Below are 17,879 nucleotides of genomic sequence, written 5' to 3' on the forward strand. Positions count from 1 at the left end.
TGTTGGAAGTTGAAGTAAATAACCTTGTTAATATCTGTTGCTGCACACTGGCACTTCGTGCTGCCAAATCATATAGGAAGAATAGTGCCTTGAGGCACAGGGTGACAGCATGACTGCTAAGGCATTGATAAAAATAATAAAATTCAGCTCTGAGTGCGACTACTGTTAGCCAAGATGGAACAGTGTTGACAGATGGTGATGGTGGAGAAGTCTATGACTCAGTCCACCCTGTATTCCTGGCTGAAGGAGGATTGTATGTATGGAGCAAAGAGACTGGATATGGAGACAAAAATCGATAGTGGGGACCAGAGGATCAGGGCGTCTACAAAATAAAAATTAATATAAAATCGGTAGAATTAAATAAAAAAGCACTGGACAGGCTGTAAGTGGATCAATGAGCAAAAGCTTCACCAGTTTTATTTCATTGAAGTTCTTAATTCTAATTCTGAACCAAATAACCACTGGCCTAAGATTCAGGGCAAAAATCAATGTGTGTTGCAAGACTTTGCGTTTGTGAAATCAGAACGGAAAGTTTGCTGAATAGAATTTGAAGGGCAAAACACATACCTTTTGCGCTCTCACTCCAGCCTGCTTTCATTTCATTGCATGTGGCGACTGGCGTACTTCAATTTCAGAGAAATTTAAAGGGCCGATTTTAACTCATTCCACCCGGCGGAAACCGGGCAGGCGGGCAGTTAAAATGACCTGTGGGACTTACCCACACCGATCCCTCTGTCTTCCTGTGGGTTCCGGTCTTCTGAGCAGGCAAGAGGGTCATCCGCTGGAAGCCAGTGGGGTCCTTCTTTATATATGCAGATCGTGTTCTGACGTGCTCCTCCAGGCCCCACAAGGAAAGTTTAGGCCTTCCCCGTCCCGGGCTTCCCCCACCGCTCATCTCCCCTCGCTCGATCACGAGGCCTTCCCGAACCCCACCCCAACCACTTACCCGAGTGCTGGTAACTGTTCTTTGGGTCCCTGATAGCAGACTCTGACCGCTCGACATCTTACTCCCACCTGAGTTTCGGTGGGAGACTCACTATATAGCTGAGGCCCGGGAGTTAAAATCTCCTAGGTCTCACGCTGCCATGGTCCGAACGGTTTGTCACCCACTTTGACCCTCGCTCACAGGGCTCCTGCTCCAAGTTAAAATTGCGGATTAAATATTAGCTTTCACTAATTAACACTGATTTTAATCTTTGATGATAGCTTTAGCCCCAAAGTGATGAGATCATGCCCGACACATTCCCTCCTCCCTATTTTACTGTGCTGAGATCAAAATTAATCGCTGCTTCCTTTCCTAATTCATCCTTTCACAGGACCTCGAAACTATAGGACTTTTTACCTCCCACAATTTTTCCTTCCTCTTGTTCAGACTTTTAAAATCCAAGTTCAGCATTACCGAATTACCTCTTCCTGATCTAACTTGTGTTCACTCCTACTCTTTCCAGCTTTGGTGGTTTCCTGCACTGAGGATTGGCTCTTCAACTATGTTTCTTAATAATAAAAGAATGCAACTTTAAAGAGATCATATTACCATGAAAAAGGGTCTTACAATATGTTTACATGTAGAAGAAAGCACTATGGTGTGATTGGAGATGTAATGTCGCACTGTATTAATCTCAGCTAAAAGTAATCATAATGAGGAAAGATTTGTGTTCGGTGTAGTGAAATCATAAAATGTCTTCATAAAGATTTTGCTGTAGTACACAAAGAGGATATTTGCCACTAGGATTTAAAAACAAGGTTAAACATGGTGGAAACCTGCATCCACTACAGCACAAACATTCCTCAGTAGTCAGCAGTGTACTGCTACAGTGAAAGTTTTGAAGCAAGCTACAGTTGGCTATTCAGGGACTGAGCCTGAATAACAACACCTCAATGTAGTTACACCCCCCCTTTAAGCTGGCATTTCCCACTGAGGCTGTAGGAGACGCATTAACTGAACACACCCGAGTTCTGACTAGACTCAGACCTCTGCTTAGAAATGACTCAGCTTGCTGAAGCTTGAACAATCACTCACACCTTCCTGTCATAAGTTCTGAAGAATTCGAAGGAGAAAAGACAGGTTAATGTTTCAGGTGTCAGTTCCCACACCTCACTGAATTCTGATGAAGGGTCTCTACCTGAAATGTTTTTTTTTCATTTCCGATTTTGATAGACCTGCTGTTTATTTCCAGTATTTTTCTGCTTTTATTTTTAATCAGCTTAAGCTAAACGTACTGGTACACACTGCATCATATAACAACAACCATATATCATCAGTTAATGTGGCCTGACCTGGCGTGGGGCTGATTGAAATATTAGCCAAACCTAAAGGTCATACAATTGTAACCATTTAAAAATATATATAATTGACCTTTACTCCATCTATGGGCAGGTGCAGAGATTTATGCACACATTTAGATATACATGTAAAAAAACATTACATTTAAAAATTAATTTTGAAAGGTATGATAGCAAACCCAGGCCTGGTTTTCTCAGTTGTAAACAATTTTACAACACCAAGTTATAGTCCAGCAATTTTATTTTAAATTCACAAGCTTTCGGAGGCTACCTCCTTCCTCAGGTTTTCTCAGGCACAGTGACAGATACAACAGCGAGCTGATTGCATCTGACCAATATGCTTCCTACTAAATGGAGGTCTGCCAGTCAGTTGGTGACTATGTGCATCCTCTATATTGAAAATGACAGTTCATGTTTAGAAGCGCTACTCTCTTGTAACTATTTTTCTTATGTATTACTTTTTAATTTGAATTAGTGATTATATGATTAAATTCAACACAAGGTACACCTGAAATTAAATGAATACTGGAGGAAACCATAGTTACATATTGCTGCTGCTGTCTTAAAGGTGTAAAGGGCTCCACAGAATGCAATCTCAGCAACAACTCATCACAGTTTTGTGTTAGTCATACATATGCACACTCAGCATGTTGTGTGCATATTCTCACCTCTGACAACTATGTTGCTTCCTTATTCACCGAGTTACAGTAGCAAGATGTGGAATATCAACATGCCAGTCCAGTGAAACTCATTCCTCTGAGCATGTCAGAATCCGTCAATGGCATGCAAGTGACTTCGGAATGTTACAACACAATGGATTTGCCTTAGTATCTATGTCAACGGTTGGCAATAGCTTTAATTGCTTTTATTATAGGGACTTTCCCATTTGCACAGGAATGGTAGAAAAACAGCAACCTTACAAAGCCACAAGTTTCCTTTTAAAGGTGTTCTGTTGAAATAAATGAAAGACAACATCTCTTTGGTGTCAGTGTGGCACCACAAGCCATGCACAAAAGTTATAGCTTTTCTCATCAAACCTTTATATTTATTACATTAGTATGCTCTTTATGAAATAAACATTTGCCAATTTATTTTTCTGTTTATAAAGGCTCTAAGAGAGAAGATTTCCTCAATTGCTATGTGTAAAAAAATCATAAACCCATTTATAAGAAACAGGTTTTCAATTTCATTACACATAGTGTACTGAGGAAATCTTTTCCCTTTGTGAAGACATAAGTCATAAAATGGATTATAAAATGTCATTATCATGATGAAAATGATCAATGACTGTTTTGAATCTTCTTCCTACTGAATAAAAATAAATGGTTCCAATTAGGATTTTCAGGAAGACAGTGCCCCTTTAAAGATTAGGGACTTGTCAAATATGTGTCTCGCCCTCCCCAAACGCCACCACCGCACCCCCCCCCCTCAATTTTCTCCCCATTTTCCATGAAGGCACTGACTTAGTCTGAGTATGGTTTTGTAGAAATCAGCTGCCCTCCAGTCACTCTCCCAATTGACCATTCTTCAGTGTAAACCTGGATAGTGAGGGCAGCAGGCTATTTGGATTGTCAAAAAATTGTAGCCTCTACTACTACCATACCTGCTGAGGACAACAGAGTCAGATCAGACTGGGGATCAAACCTGGGACTTGCCTGGTCTGTAGGATTCTGTTCCACACTGTGCAGTGTGTTTAGCAGAGCCATATAGTTGGAGTTTTAGTGGTAAGATTTTTTATTTGCCAATGAGCAAGTTAAATTGTGAAGTTAACTCAATATGTTGTGCTTGCACTTCAGACACTTAGCTTGGAGAGCAAATCCTCGCTTCAACTGCTCTGCTGCTTGGCATGAGCATTTTGGTGGCAGGTGGTTGTGACATTGCATGAAGAGAATAATATGTCATTCTGTATGTTAAAAAAAACTGCAAGTGTGCTGCAGGACTAGAAAATAATGAAAGGTCAGCTGATATCAGAAACTTAGAGCTTAGCGAGTGAATGAACTCAAGACATCTTCACATATTCCCAGCCATCTGTCAGTTTACTCAATACTATCCTATTTTTTTCTTTTCTTTACAATATTGGTCCTCTTCATCCATTCCTCAAAGTTGGACCTTTCTTGGTTGGATAGGTAGAGTTTTCTGGCCCAAATATGGCTTTGGGTGGCAACAATATCATGCCCTGATAAACCACCCTGGACAATCGATCTCTAAGGTGGGGGATAACAAGGCACCAAGGAAACAGGGCATTGCTTTGACTGAGGCCTGTAGGGAGAAGGGCCAGAGGCAGGATGACATAATTATCTGTAGCTCATCAACTAAGGGCAGTGGGGAAGACTCAGAAAAAGGGACTGACCCTCTCTCAGATGGAGAGGATATAGTGGCAGATTCCATGGATCATCAACTCTACTACCTTCCTGACCATTCTGGCAAAAAGTTCAGTGAACTGGCTAATTAACACACCATTACACTTTTTAACATAGGTAGTGGGTATCATCCAACATATCATATTTTATACAAGGCTGCCATATTATGGAGTGACTTTTGAAGGGATTAATGTCCTGGTCAGCACTTTGAAAGGACAGTCCACATGGACAACCTCACAGACAATGGCTGTGGGATCCAAGAAAGGAACTGGTGGCAGCTGTAGAAAAGACAGAACAGGACCAGATGGAAGCAAATACATTGGCAAAAACCACACTCCAGTTTAGATATTTGTAGTTCTAAAAGGGGTGCGGTTATTGTTTAATTGCAACTTTTGTTGAATTTCTAACATTAAAATTATGTGATGCCCATAAAATTTACTGTGCACCCTGTTTACAAGGCATTCTTCAATGTTTTTCTGATTTTTTTTTCCCTCCTTGCCTGAAGGAGTGATTCTTGCTGGGGTACAGTTCCTCGGGCACTGGCAGCCCTCCAAGATATGGCCCATTCTTCATGTGCAAGGACAGAAGAGAAACCATTGCTGGAGATGCTTTGGCTACAATCAGACAGGTAAGTGTGGAACCAACCCAGGGCAGTCCCACTGAGCTGGACAAAGGAGGAGAGGCATTGGAGGAGGATGATTGTATGAAAAGCTGCAGAGAGGTCCGGAAGGACGCAGAGTGAAAATGCACCACGGTCACAGTCACAGAGGATGTCGTTGGTGGCTTTGGTTAGGGCCATTTTGCTGCTGTAGCAGGGGCAGAAACCTGATTGGAGGGGCTCAAACAGGGAGTTGTGGGAAAGATGGGCACGAATTTGGAATTAGGAGGGGAATTTGAGTGGTCAGCAGATCAACTAACTCAAAGCAGAGTAAGGATCGAACACTGGACCTTCTTGGTCTTGATAGCTCAATACAAACAAGACAATGGCTTTACCCACTAAACCAGTCAGGGAGCCAAAATTAGCCTCAGTATTATTGGGCTAGGAAGGGTAAAAACTAATCAGAGATTCTTTTCTTGATTATTATCCAGTGATCCCGGTGGAAGCCACACATTTGGACATCGAATGAGGAGAGAATCAGGCTTGACTATGATGTCACTGTGGCCGAATATCCTGTTGGCATTCACTGCTTTTACTTGCTCATGAAGAAAGGACACTTGAACAACATATTGTGAGGGTTACCAGCAACTATGGAACTGCACAATGTAATCACTGGAAGGTTACCCACACCCATAGCACCGTGTACTATAAATAATGGAGTGCTACCAGTAACCATAGAACTGAGTACCGTAATTACTGGCGGGTTACCAGCAACCATAGAATTGTGTACTGTAATCACCAGAGGGCTAGCTGCACCATTGAATTGTGTACTGTAATCACTGGGGAGCTACCAGCACCATAGAACTGTATACTATAATCACTGGATGGTTACCCACACCATAAAACTGTGTACTGTAATCACTGGAGGGTTACCAGCAGCTATGGAACTACAACCAAAATGTTGACTTTTGAGGTTCATTGCAAATTTTTTCACCTTAAATGACAGCAAGTATGTTCATGTTTAAAACCTCACCACAGTGCTCATTATATCTGAAAAATTGATCTACTGCTGTCAAAAATATTAAAAGTGAATATTTAAACACACGTCATGTAAACCCAGCTGACACTTCTGTTTCGGTGTGTTGAATTATTAATAAATCATACACCCTTGTCCCAGAGTTAATGAACAGCCATGTTCCTCCAGCATAGAGTATTAACACAGTGGAACCTCCACTATCCAGTCCAATTATCCCCCACCTCAATTAGCTATCAGAATTTATGTGCAACAAAACCTTGCACGAGACTTTGAAATTCAAGGTTTCCTTTGTTATTTGATTTTATTCCCATTCCTCGGGTATTTCTGTATCAGATGCCCAATGGTGCACAACCTCAGTGCCCTGTTTAACACTAAAATGAGTTTCAAACCCCACATTGTTTCCTCCATAAAGACCACCTATTTCCACTTGTATCACTGCTTTCACCCCGACCTCACCCTACTGCCACTGAAACGCTTATCCTCATCTTCATCACCTCCAGACTTCATTACCCCACTGCGCTCTTAGTCGGCCTCTTCAGTTCTGCCCTTTACAAATTGCAAGTTAACCAAACCTCCAACACCTACACTCTATCCTGCAATATGTTACAGTGGGGGACTGGTAGAATCCCCATGGTATTTCAGGATCCGCAATACTTAATCACACTATCATTTCAACAGCACAGTTCAGATACATTTTAATTGATTATGTTTAAATTAAAAGTTCTTTAAAAATATTGTTCTGTATCACAACAAAAATTTCTCTGTTGGAATCATTTTTTACATTCCAAGCAATGACATTTAATGACCTTTGAAATTATTATTTTTAATAATTTATTGACAGAGTAGATCTGGCATTATAAAGTCACGATGCACTGAACCCATTACATCATTAACACGTGATAAACATCAGTGCTCTTCTTGCTGGCAACTCACTGTAGAAGTATGTGTGAACAATATACCTCACCTATCAGCCAGTATGGCAGACCTGTTGCTTTAGTAGCAATAGGTTGACCATGATAAGCACTGTACCTAAATGCACAAAGCATTCGTAATAAGGTAGACAAATTAACAGCGCAAATAGATGTAAACGGATACGATATAATTGCAATTACAGAGACATGGCTGCAGGGTGACCAAGGTTGGGAGCTGAATATCCAAGGGTATTCGATATTTAGGAAGGACAGGCAAAAAGGAAAAGGAGGTGTGATGGCGTTGTTAGTAAAGGATGAAATCAGAGCAATAGTGAGAAAGGATATTGGCTCAGAAAATCAAGATGTAGAATCAGTCTGGGTGGAGTTAAGAAGCACCAATGGGCAGAAAACACTGGTGGGAGTTATCTATAGGCCTCAAAAAACAGTAGTGGTAATGTAGGGGACAGCATCAATCAGGAAATTAGAGATGCATGTTACAAGGGTACTACGGTAATCATGGGTGACTTTAATCTACACATTGACTGGCCAAACCAAATTAGCAATAATACTGTGAAGGATGAATTCCTGGAGTGTGTACAAGATGGTTTTTTAGACCAGTACATTGAGGAGCCAACTAGGGACCAGGCTATCCTAGATTGGGTATTGTGCAATGAGAAGGGGTTAATTAATAATCTTGTTGTGCGGGGTCCTTTAGAGAAGAGTGACCATAACCTGATAGAATTTTTTATTAAGATGGAAAGTGAAGTAGTCCAATCCGAAACTAGGGTCCTAAATCTAAACAAAGGAAACTATGAAGGTTTGAGAAGTGAGTTGGCTATGATAGATTGGGAAGCTTCATTAAAAGGCATGACGGTGGAGAGACAATGGCTAACGTTTAAGGAACGAATGCATGAATTGCAACAATTATACATTCCTTTCTGGCGCAAAAACACAAAAGGAAAAGCGGCCCAACCATGGCTAACAAAAGAAATTAAGGATGGTATTAGATCCAAAGAGGAGTCATATAAAGTTGCCAGAAAAAGAAGCAAGCCTGAGGATTGGGAGCAGTTTAGAATTCAGCAAAAAAAGGACCAAGAGATTGATTAAGAGGGGAAAAATAGAGTATGAGAGTAAACTTGCAAAGAACATAAAAGTGGACTGTAAAAGTTTTTATAAGAATATAAAAAGAAAAAGATTGGTGAAGACAAATGTAGGTTCCTTACAGTCAGAAACGGGAGAATTTATAATGGGGAACAAGGAAATGGTAGAGCAATTAAACAAATACTTCGGTTCCGTCTTCATGGAAGAGGACACAAATAACTTCCCAGAAATGCTAGGGAACCAAGGGTCTAATGAGAAAGAGGAATTAAAGGAAATTATTATTAGTAAAAAAAAGTGCTGGAGAAATTAGTGCTGGGATTAGAGTAGACAGGGCTGATGGCCGGCGCGGACACGATGGGCCGAAGGGCCTCTATCCGTGCTGTATAACTCTATGACTCTATGAAAGCCGATAAATCCCCAGGGCCTGATAATCTGCATCCCAGAGTACTAAAAGAGATAGCCATGGAAATAGTGAATGCATTGGTTGTCATCTTCCAAAATTCTATAGGTTATGGAACAGTTCCTGCAGATTGGAGGGTGGCAAATGTAACCCCACTATTTAAAAAAAGGAGGGAGAGAAAACAGGGAACCAAACATCAGTAGTAGGGAAAAAGGTAGAGTCTATTATAAAGGATATGATAACAAGACACTTAGAAAATATCAACGGGATTAGACAAAGTCAACATAGATTTATGAAAGGGAAATCATGTTTGACAAACCTACTGGAGTTTTTTGAGGATGTAACTGGTAGAATAGATAAGGGAGAACTAGTGGATGTGGTTTATTTGGATTTTCAGAAGGCCTTTAATAAAGTCCCACATAAGAGGTTAGTGTGCAAAATTAAAGCACATGGGATTGGGGGTAATAAACTGGCATGGATTGAAAATTGGTTAACAGACAGTAGGAATAAATGGATCTTTTTCGGGGTGGCAGGCAGCGACTAGTGGGGTGCCGCAGGGATCAGTGCTTGGGCCCTTGCTATTCACAATATATATCAATGATTTGGATAAGGGAACCAAATGTATTATTTGGTTTGCTGACGACACAAAACTAGGTGGGATCATGAGTTGTGAGGAGGATGCAAAGAGGCTTCAAGGCAATTTAGACAAGTTGAGTGAGTGGGCAAATACATGGCAGATGCAGTATAATGAGGATAAATGTGAAGTTATCCACTTCGGAAGGAAAAACAGAAAGGCAGAGTATTATTTAAGTGGTGATAGATTGAGAAATGTTGATGTACAAAGGGACCTGGGTGTCCTTGTACACCAGTCACTGAAAGTAAACATGCAGGTGCAGCAAGCAGTTAGGAAGGCAAATGGTACGTTGGCCTTCCTTGCAAGAGGATTTGAGTACAGGAGAAAGGATATCTTACTGCAGGGCCTTGGTGAGACCACACCTGGAGTATTGTGTTCAGTTTTGTTCTCCATACCAAAGAAAGGATATACTTGTCATAGAGGGAGTGAAGCAAAGGTTCACTAGACTGATACCTGGGATGGCAGGACTGTCGTATGAGGAGAGATTGGGTCAACTCGGCCTGTATTCACTCGAGTTTAGAAGAATGAGAGGGGATCTCATTGAAACATTTAAAATTCTGACAGGGCTAGACAGACTGGATGCAGGGAGGATGTTTCCCCTGGCTGGGGGGTCTAGAATGAGAGGTTACAGTCTCAGGATGTGGGGTAAGACATTTAGAACTGAGATGAGGAGAAATTTCTTCACTCAGAGGATGGTGAACCTGTGGAATTCTCTACCACAGAAGGCTGTGGAGGCCAAGTCACTGAATATATTTAAGAAGGAGCTAGATAGATTTCTAGACACAAAAAGCATTAAGGGGTATGGGGATAGAGTGGGAATATGGTATTGAGATAGAGGATCAGCCATGATCATAGCGAATGGGGGAGCAGGCTCGAAGGGCCAAATGGCCTACTCCTGCTCCTATTTTCTATGTTTCTAAGCAGTTGATGTGACAAACTTGCTGAATATGGCTCCAGATTCAAAAGATATGGGGGGAACAAGAAAGTAATGTTCATTTTGTGCTTACACTCAGACATTTGAAAAAGGCTAACTCATACCTGTCGGTGCTGGGGCAGAGGGTACTGCAACCCCGAAGGCTGTTGGTTTTGTTGCATCTTCTGCAGCAGCATCTTTTGTTGCAGTGCAATTGGTATGCTCTGTGCCCGCTGCAATGCCTGATTTTGGAGGTGACCTGTTGGTGGTGGCGGCTGCTGCTGCATTGTTGCTGAAGGCTGCTGCTGTGTGTAATGCAAGACAGAAGGTTTGCTCTGGGAACCCAGTATTGAAGAGATCTGGCCTGGCTCTGGATCAAAATGAGACAATGGTTTGGTGTTATTGTATGAAAGCTGGTCTGGTGATGCAGAACTGGTATTCATCATACCGCGATTTATACTGTGTGCCTGCTGCTGCTGATGAATTATCATATCCATGTGGCTAGTCTGTACTGCAGTTGGAGTCTTGTAGAGGCAGTTATTCATGTTTTTCGCCTGACTGCTGTTGGTTGACACCCCAGTAAGTAGAGAGTTTTGGGGGCTAAAGGGCTGTTGGTGGAGGGAGGGACTGGGTATTTTCTCCTGGCCAAAATTTCCTGACGCAGGGCCTGACTGTGGAGCAGGGGGCCAGCTAGCTGTCTGATTTTGCTGTTGGTGCTGTAGCATGGCATGCTGTTGCCGATTGTCCGCAATCTTTTTCAACTGCTGTGCATGAGACAGGTCATGCCAATTGGACAAGGCTCTGTTTGCTGCAGAAGGTAAAGATTGCTGTGGCTGGTTTTGACTTTGAGGTGCTGAGGAGATGGGTGAAGGAGCGGACATGGCTGCATTTGCCATGGAATATGGTGGCCCTGCGGAAGGAGGCCGCATTTGGGGTGACCCTGCTGGCGCCTGGGTAAAACCAGGTGAGAATTCAGTTTTTACTATTAGATTTTCCAACTGTGAATGCGGCTTCGGTGTACTGCTCTGGTTCTGCTGGCCAAGGTCCATGTTGAACGGTTCTTCGTTCCTAATGCTGGGGTTTAACATGTTGTCTAGGTCAATATCACTCAGCGGAGGAACACCTGACATATTTGTCAGTTCATCAAACAAATCCTGCAAATCCGGATCAAGCAACTGCATTCCTAGATCATCTTTGGGTTCAAATAACATATTGTTGTTGGAGATTTGGTTGTTTAAATGCTTGCTGCATGAAACACTCTCCACTGGCTCCTGTTTCATCTCCTTGTTGAGTGGCAAGTTGAACCCAGAATTGACATCACCACCATTGGCTTGAGTGCTTCCAATCAAGGCACCGTCTTTTCCTGGTGTTCCAGGTCCCATTGTGACTGAACCCTGCATGGACTGGCCTTGCCCATTACTGAGCTGATGCCCACTTTGGCCTATTGCAAGACCACCTTCATCGACTCGTATTCTCTTAATATCCATTTGGAAAGGCCCATCAGAGATGCCATTTTGCCTATCGTTGCTGACAGGGGAACCATTTCCTTCCAGCTTTCTCTTTATGGAACCCTGTAACTAAAAGAAAGAAAATGTATTAACTTCTTTTAGTAGTAATATTTCACTTCCCTTACCCCGCCCTAAAAAAACATTTCAGATGTTACCAGTGAATCATTTAATGCTTAAACATTAAGGCCCCAAAAATCCAGGTGCCACAATTTGGCAGTTACACTGGGATCTCGGACACCGGCGTCTGAGGAGTCAGTGGGAGGGCAACTCATCTCCATGGTTCTGGTGGGCACCCATGTCACTTTGGCTGCAACTCCAGCGTCCGCCTGTCTCATGCGGTTGGAAAATCCATTGCTTGCCACCATCCACCTCCCCCTTGGCCCCTCTTTTTAAGGGGGCCAATCCAAACTTTAAAAAAAGAAATTGACCCTGCTGGTGGTGGCGGGGGGGCGGGGGGGGGGTCACTTGTGCCCATTTAGAGGCCGATACACCTCATCTCAGCATACGAGCCTCCAGTAATGCGCCAAGTTCCTTCTGATTCAGTGAAGCAGGAACTCCCATCATAGGGAGACCCTGTTCTCCTGGCATCACTGGCCTTGTAAGGGTTGGGCGAGTAGAGGTGAGAATTTGTACCCTCCAAGCATTTTCAATGCATTGGTATCAATTAATTACAGGAGGAAAAAAATTCACATTGTCCAAAAATGCACAAAAAGTCAACATTCTTCAATATCGTGCAGTACGCCTATGTAATATTTGCTTCTCACCACCTCAAATTACTTTCACCACTACCATCACCAGTGGCAGGCCTGCATCCATTGGTATTTTATTCTACTGTTAAATATTTTAAAATGCTCTCTCCAGACACAATTGATGCTTGAAAAGATAACAGCAATAATTGTACTGCTGGCCTGTTTTACAGATCAAGTGAACATAGTACGAAAATATATTCCCACAATTACGCTTTACTGAATTACTAGTGACAACAATACAATTGAATATCTGATTCTTAGCAATGTCCACAACTCTAGATTGTGTAAATACAGAGATAAACATACACACTACATGGAGCAGAAAATCCACAGCCATGCTCCACGGCATTATTATGGCAGAATGGGATTCACACCCTGCTGGTGACCCTGCAATCCTGACCCCACCGGAATTCCTGGGGTCAAGCAATTTAAAGTGGGTGGCCGTGCCAGTATCGGCACATCTTGGGTGCCCGCTCGGTGGAGGGGTGCAGGAAATGCTGCATGGGTCAGCCACTTGTGAGAGAGGCAGTAAGTCCAGTTGCGTCATTGGTTAAAAGTTGAATTGAGCCTCTTTATAAGAGGACAATTTTCACTAGGGTTGAAATTTCTGTTTTGTAATGTTCCAGGCAATTGAAGACCCTTGTATATATGTTTTTAACAACATAAATTTGCAGAACTTCTGTTATTTCAACTTTAGCTTCCTCTCTTTAGTAAAAGAGTCCTTGCCTTCTAAAGAATGAACCATTGTAGAAATATTGGTCTTTAAAATCCTTGGACCACAATCTCAGTAGTTACAGGATCACGCCTGCTCATATCCTCTGGCACTGATCCCAGTGGCGTATGTGGGGACAGTCGGAGGATGCCTAATTTGCATGGGGTCAACATGCACCTATGCCGCTATGAGTGCATCTCGGGTACCTGCCAGTCCCACAGAGCGGAAAATCCGCCACTTGGCTGCAATCCAGGAGGATGGGGATGGGGTGTGCGTGTCCCTATCCACCTGGAGAAAAATTTTCTTCTGCTCCCTTTCCAAGGAGGCCAATAATAAATTACCTCCCGCTTTGGGAGCCCAGGCCGTTTCCCTTAAGGCCTTCTGAAGGCTGAAATAGCTGGCTTCCAACCTTACGGTGGGTCCCACTGAGATTTGGGAAGTGCAAACTCACAGTGTAGGGCGAATGCTCCATCTCTTACAAGGCTGACTGGGAACTTCTAGTGTAGGCAGAGATTGGGCACTTACAGTTGTCCACATATTTTTGGGCTGTTTTGCCAGATTCCTGCAGGAGTTAGGAGTCTGCCGAGTGGCCATATGAATTCAGCCTTATTGGAGGCTTTCAGTTTCTAAACTATTACAATAATATATACAACACTCAGATTACAAGTGGGCCATGGATTAAAAAAAGCCCATGTGGAAAAACCCAAACAAAAGTGCTAATCCTTTATGCTTTTCTGACAAGTCAATTTTTTTTTAAAAAAGTGTATCCAATCTGTCAGGAAATAATACCAGCAAAGAAATCACAAACCTGCAAGAATTAAATACAAAGCATAGAATCTTACAGATGCTGAAGTAAACGCCTCGATAATCAAGTAATTTATTATTCTGTATTGTTTGCAATTTTTATTATCTTGCAGGAATCGCACTTGGGGGATAGTATCAGGAGATAGCTGCAGGATTGTAAATTGATTATTTTAGTTTTTATTTCCTGCCAGCTCTTGACTAGTGCTATCTGCCAAGCTGTTGGATTTAATAATACATATAAAATTGACTTCATTGCTGAAAACAAACATTGCACTAGCAAGTTATGTAATCTGTAAGCAAATAATTTCTGCTTTTGCACGCTAGAACTGCCAAATACTAACAGCAGCTCTCCCATTACAGCTATTACAGTAGCTTCCTCTGCTCTCCCAACCCCACCCACCACCCAGATGAAACAACTCTAACATCTACTACAATTGGTATTGCGAGACTTGACTGGGCATATGGAAATATGTGTCCAATGGAAAGAAATCTGAAATTGGAGGCAACAAAAGAAAGTTGCAAAAATAGTGTCACTATTTTGCCATGGTAATTTAGAATTGGTTGATTATAAAGCGATAATGTACACCAAACCAGCTCAGTAGGTATCTGTACTTGAACTATGCAATAATATGTTATTTATGTACAAACTACAGCACACAAGTTACATACATTAAGTGGGGCCAAAAATCCATGGCCTTTCTGGCACACTCCTGTTGTAATTGCTTGACTGGCCCTGCGTCAAATGATAAGGGAACCAACCTACCTGTCGCAGACACATCTGTCCACAATAACTAGTAGGACTGACCACCGCACAGACCTTGCGAAGACAAGTCTCATCTCCACAGTTGGGACAGACTAAGGATAGATCTAGAAGCCCAAAACTGGACACCAAAGGGGTACTGTGGGCCATCATCAGCAGCAGAAATGCCACAATCTGTAACCTCATTGCCCAACACATCGCTTATTGCTCCATCACCAATAAGCCAGAAGACTAATAACTCTGTTTCAATGGGGAGTGCAAAAGGACATGCTAGGAGCAGCACCAGATATATCTTCGAATGAAGCACAAACCTAGTGAAGCTACAACAAAGGCTACCTGCATACTAAACACAAAAGGCTGCAGGCTATAGATAGAGTTAAGTAGTCGCACAACAAATGGATCAAAGCAAGTTACACTAGCCCTATGACACCCAGTTGAGAATGGCAACTAATGAGAAGGAGGCTCCATTAACACCTCAATCTTCAATCATGGTGAAGCCTCACACTTGAATGCTGAAGTGCTTGCAAGTATCTTTAGCCTAAAGTGCCAAGTTCACAATCACACTCGGCCCACTCCCAAGGTCCCCACTATCATAGAGTCATGGAGTCATAGAGTTATACAGCACGGATAGAGGCCCTTCGGCTCATCGTGTCCGCGCCGGCCATCAAGCCCAGTCTAATCTAATCCCATATTCCAGCATTTGGTCCGTAGCCTTGTATGCTATGGCATTTCAAGTGCTCATCCAAATGCTTCTTGAATGTTGTGAGGGTTCCTGCCTCCACAACCCTCTCAGGCAGTGAGTTCCAGACTCCAACCACCCTCTGGGTGAAAAAGTTCTTTCTCAAATCCCCTCTAAACCTCCCGCCAGTGTCCAGCAAATTCCAGCCCCATGATATTAAGAAGCAGTGGAGTGCACTGGACACAGCAAAGGCTGTAATGCTGAAGACCTGTGCATCAGAGTGAGTTGCCAGGTTGTTCCAGTGCAGCTATGACACTAGTGTCTACCTGACAATGTGGAAGATTGCCCAGCTAGGTCCTATTCAAAAAAATAGGATAAATCTAACCCGGCAACCCCCAGACTCAGCAAGCTTACACTGTAGTATTTGGCCTCTATGGCCGATGGGCACCCAAGAGGCACCCCTAGTAACGCAGGCACCAGCCATTGGAATGCAAAGTAAGGAACCCTCACCTGACCCCCGAAAGTATACGTGGGTCAGCAGTGAAGTCATCTGTTTGGTTGAGGGTTTCAACACTGGTGGGGGTGGTAGGATTAGAGATGGAGAATGTGCAATTCACAGCTTGATTTTAATGAGAGGGAGAGGGTTATATTGCCTCATGTCTCTATTTTAAAAACAAAAATTAGCAAGATATCAGTTAATATTAACAGTATTTTTGATATCTTGATCAACCTTTTGAATATCTATGTTGAAATGCAGATTGTTATTATCATCAGGAGAACTGGCTGGGAGGAATAATTGAGTTCGCGAACAGAAGGGACTTAAATTAACACAGTTAAAATAATTCAATCACTGGCTCAATGATTGTATCTCTACTGATGTTAATTTAGTTCTCCACCCCCATTGGTAACTTCTTCCAACCAGCTCAACAGCAATACTCATATTCAAACAAAACTATTCATACAAAAAATATACACCATTAATCAGGAGGATGTTACAATTGATCATCATTCTTTGAAATAACTTGACTTGTAAATGAGGTCTCAACAGACAGACTCTCACTGGGAATTTCCTCAGGGCTTTACCCTACACAAACTTCAACTCATTCAAAATTCCGTTTCCCTGCATCCAAACTAATACGAAGTCCCATTCACCAATTACCCCAGTCCTCACTGACCTCCACTTGACTCTACTCACTCAAACCATTTATTTCAAAATCATCCTCATTTACAAATCCATCCATGGCCTTGCCTGACTCTACCACTGCAAATTCCTCCAGGTTTGCACCCCGACTCAATCCCTCCACTCTCCCAACTTTGGTGTACTGTAGCCTCCCAACCCCCACCCTCCGTTCCACCATTGGCGGCAAAATCTTCATCCATCATGCCCTGCATTGTGAAATTATTTTCCTAAAACCCTCCACTTTGCTATATCTCTTGCTAACTTCCTCAGAGCCCATTTCTTTGACTATTTATTCAGTCACCACAATTCCGTTCATAACTCTTGTTCAATGTCTATTCCCCCCTTCCTCGTCCACATTTGAAGCACCTAGGGACGTTTTGAACGTTAAAGATGTTGTAACTTTGGCAGAAGTTCCGCAGAAACCCCATTTAAGCGGTTTATCTGAAGTTGCTGCTGAAGTTATGGTGGCTGATCGTGTGAATCCCAGAGGAAATTCCTGGCATCCCTCTTTGAGCATGAATTTCCTCCAATGGAAAAAAAACATTCGACGAGAACACTTAATCCTAGTTGTGCCAGAATGTAGTATCTTCCAATAGGAATTAAATTCATCTCACTGGGCTGTACACAGTCTCTTGGCTAGTTATGTGTTCTATGTTATTCCTGTGAAGGACTATAGTAGTAACGGACAGTATAAAAGGAGAACTATTATATGAAGCCTATAAAATTTCAGCATGGTTTATTCCAATGTGACAGACTCTTTCAGTGAAAACATTGTGGTCTAATAGTCATCTTTGCTGCTGGCTCATATGTTGTAGACTGGAAAATAATGATTTCAAGTTAAACTCGAGTGAACAGATAAAACACTTCACTAAAAATTATTTCAAAAAGGACATTGTTGAGAGGCTTCCCAATGTTACAGTAGGTAAACTAGCAATACAGACAAGGAAAGTTCCAAATTTGATCATTAATTAGGTAATTTCAGTTGGGGCATTGGTGGGTACCATAATTGGCCTCAGCAGGCTAGGGATGTTTTTGGACACTGCACTACGTTGAGGAACCAACTAGAGAACAGCCGATTCTAGACTGGGTATTGTGCAATGAGAAAGGATTAATTAACAATCTTGTTGTGCAGGGTCCCGTCGGGAAGAGCGACCATAACATGATAGAATTCCTCATTAAGATGGAGAGTGAAGGAGTTGAATCCGAAACTAGGGTCCTGAATCTAAATAAAGGAAATTACAAAAGTATGGC

At 42.3% G+C, this 17,879-nt stretch overlaps 1 protein-coding gene across 1 annotated transcript in view; it reads right to left on the bottom strand.

The window, feature by feature from the left end:
* The window catches only part of zmp:0000001236 (mastermind-like protein 2), a 359,321-nt gene that overhangs the window by 104,109 nt on the left and 237,333 nt on the right, over nucleotides 1–17,879 (bottom strand). Inside the window, exon 2 of the mRNA XM_067986378.1 lies at nucleotides 10,362–11,813. Coding sequence (XP_067842479.1) covers nucleotides 10,362–11,813 — 1,452 coding nt within the window. The remainder of the gene's footprint in view (nucleotides 1–10,361; nucleotides 11,814–17,879) is intronic.

Source organism: Heptranchias perlo, chromosome 6 (genome assembly GCF_035084215.1).
Source record: "Heptranchias perlo isolate sHepPer1 chromosome 6, sHepPer1.hap1, whole genome shotgun sequence".
Classification (NCBI taxonomy): Eukaryota; Metazoa; Chordata; class Chondrichthyes; order Hexanchiformes; family Hexanchidae; genus Heptranchias; species Heptranchias perlo.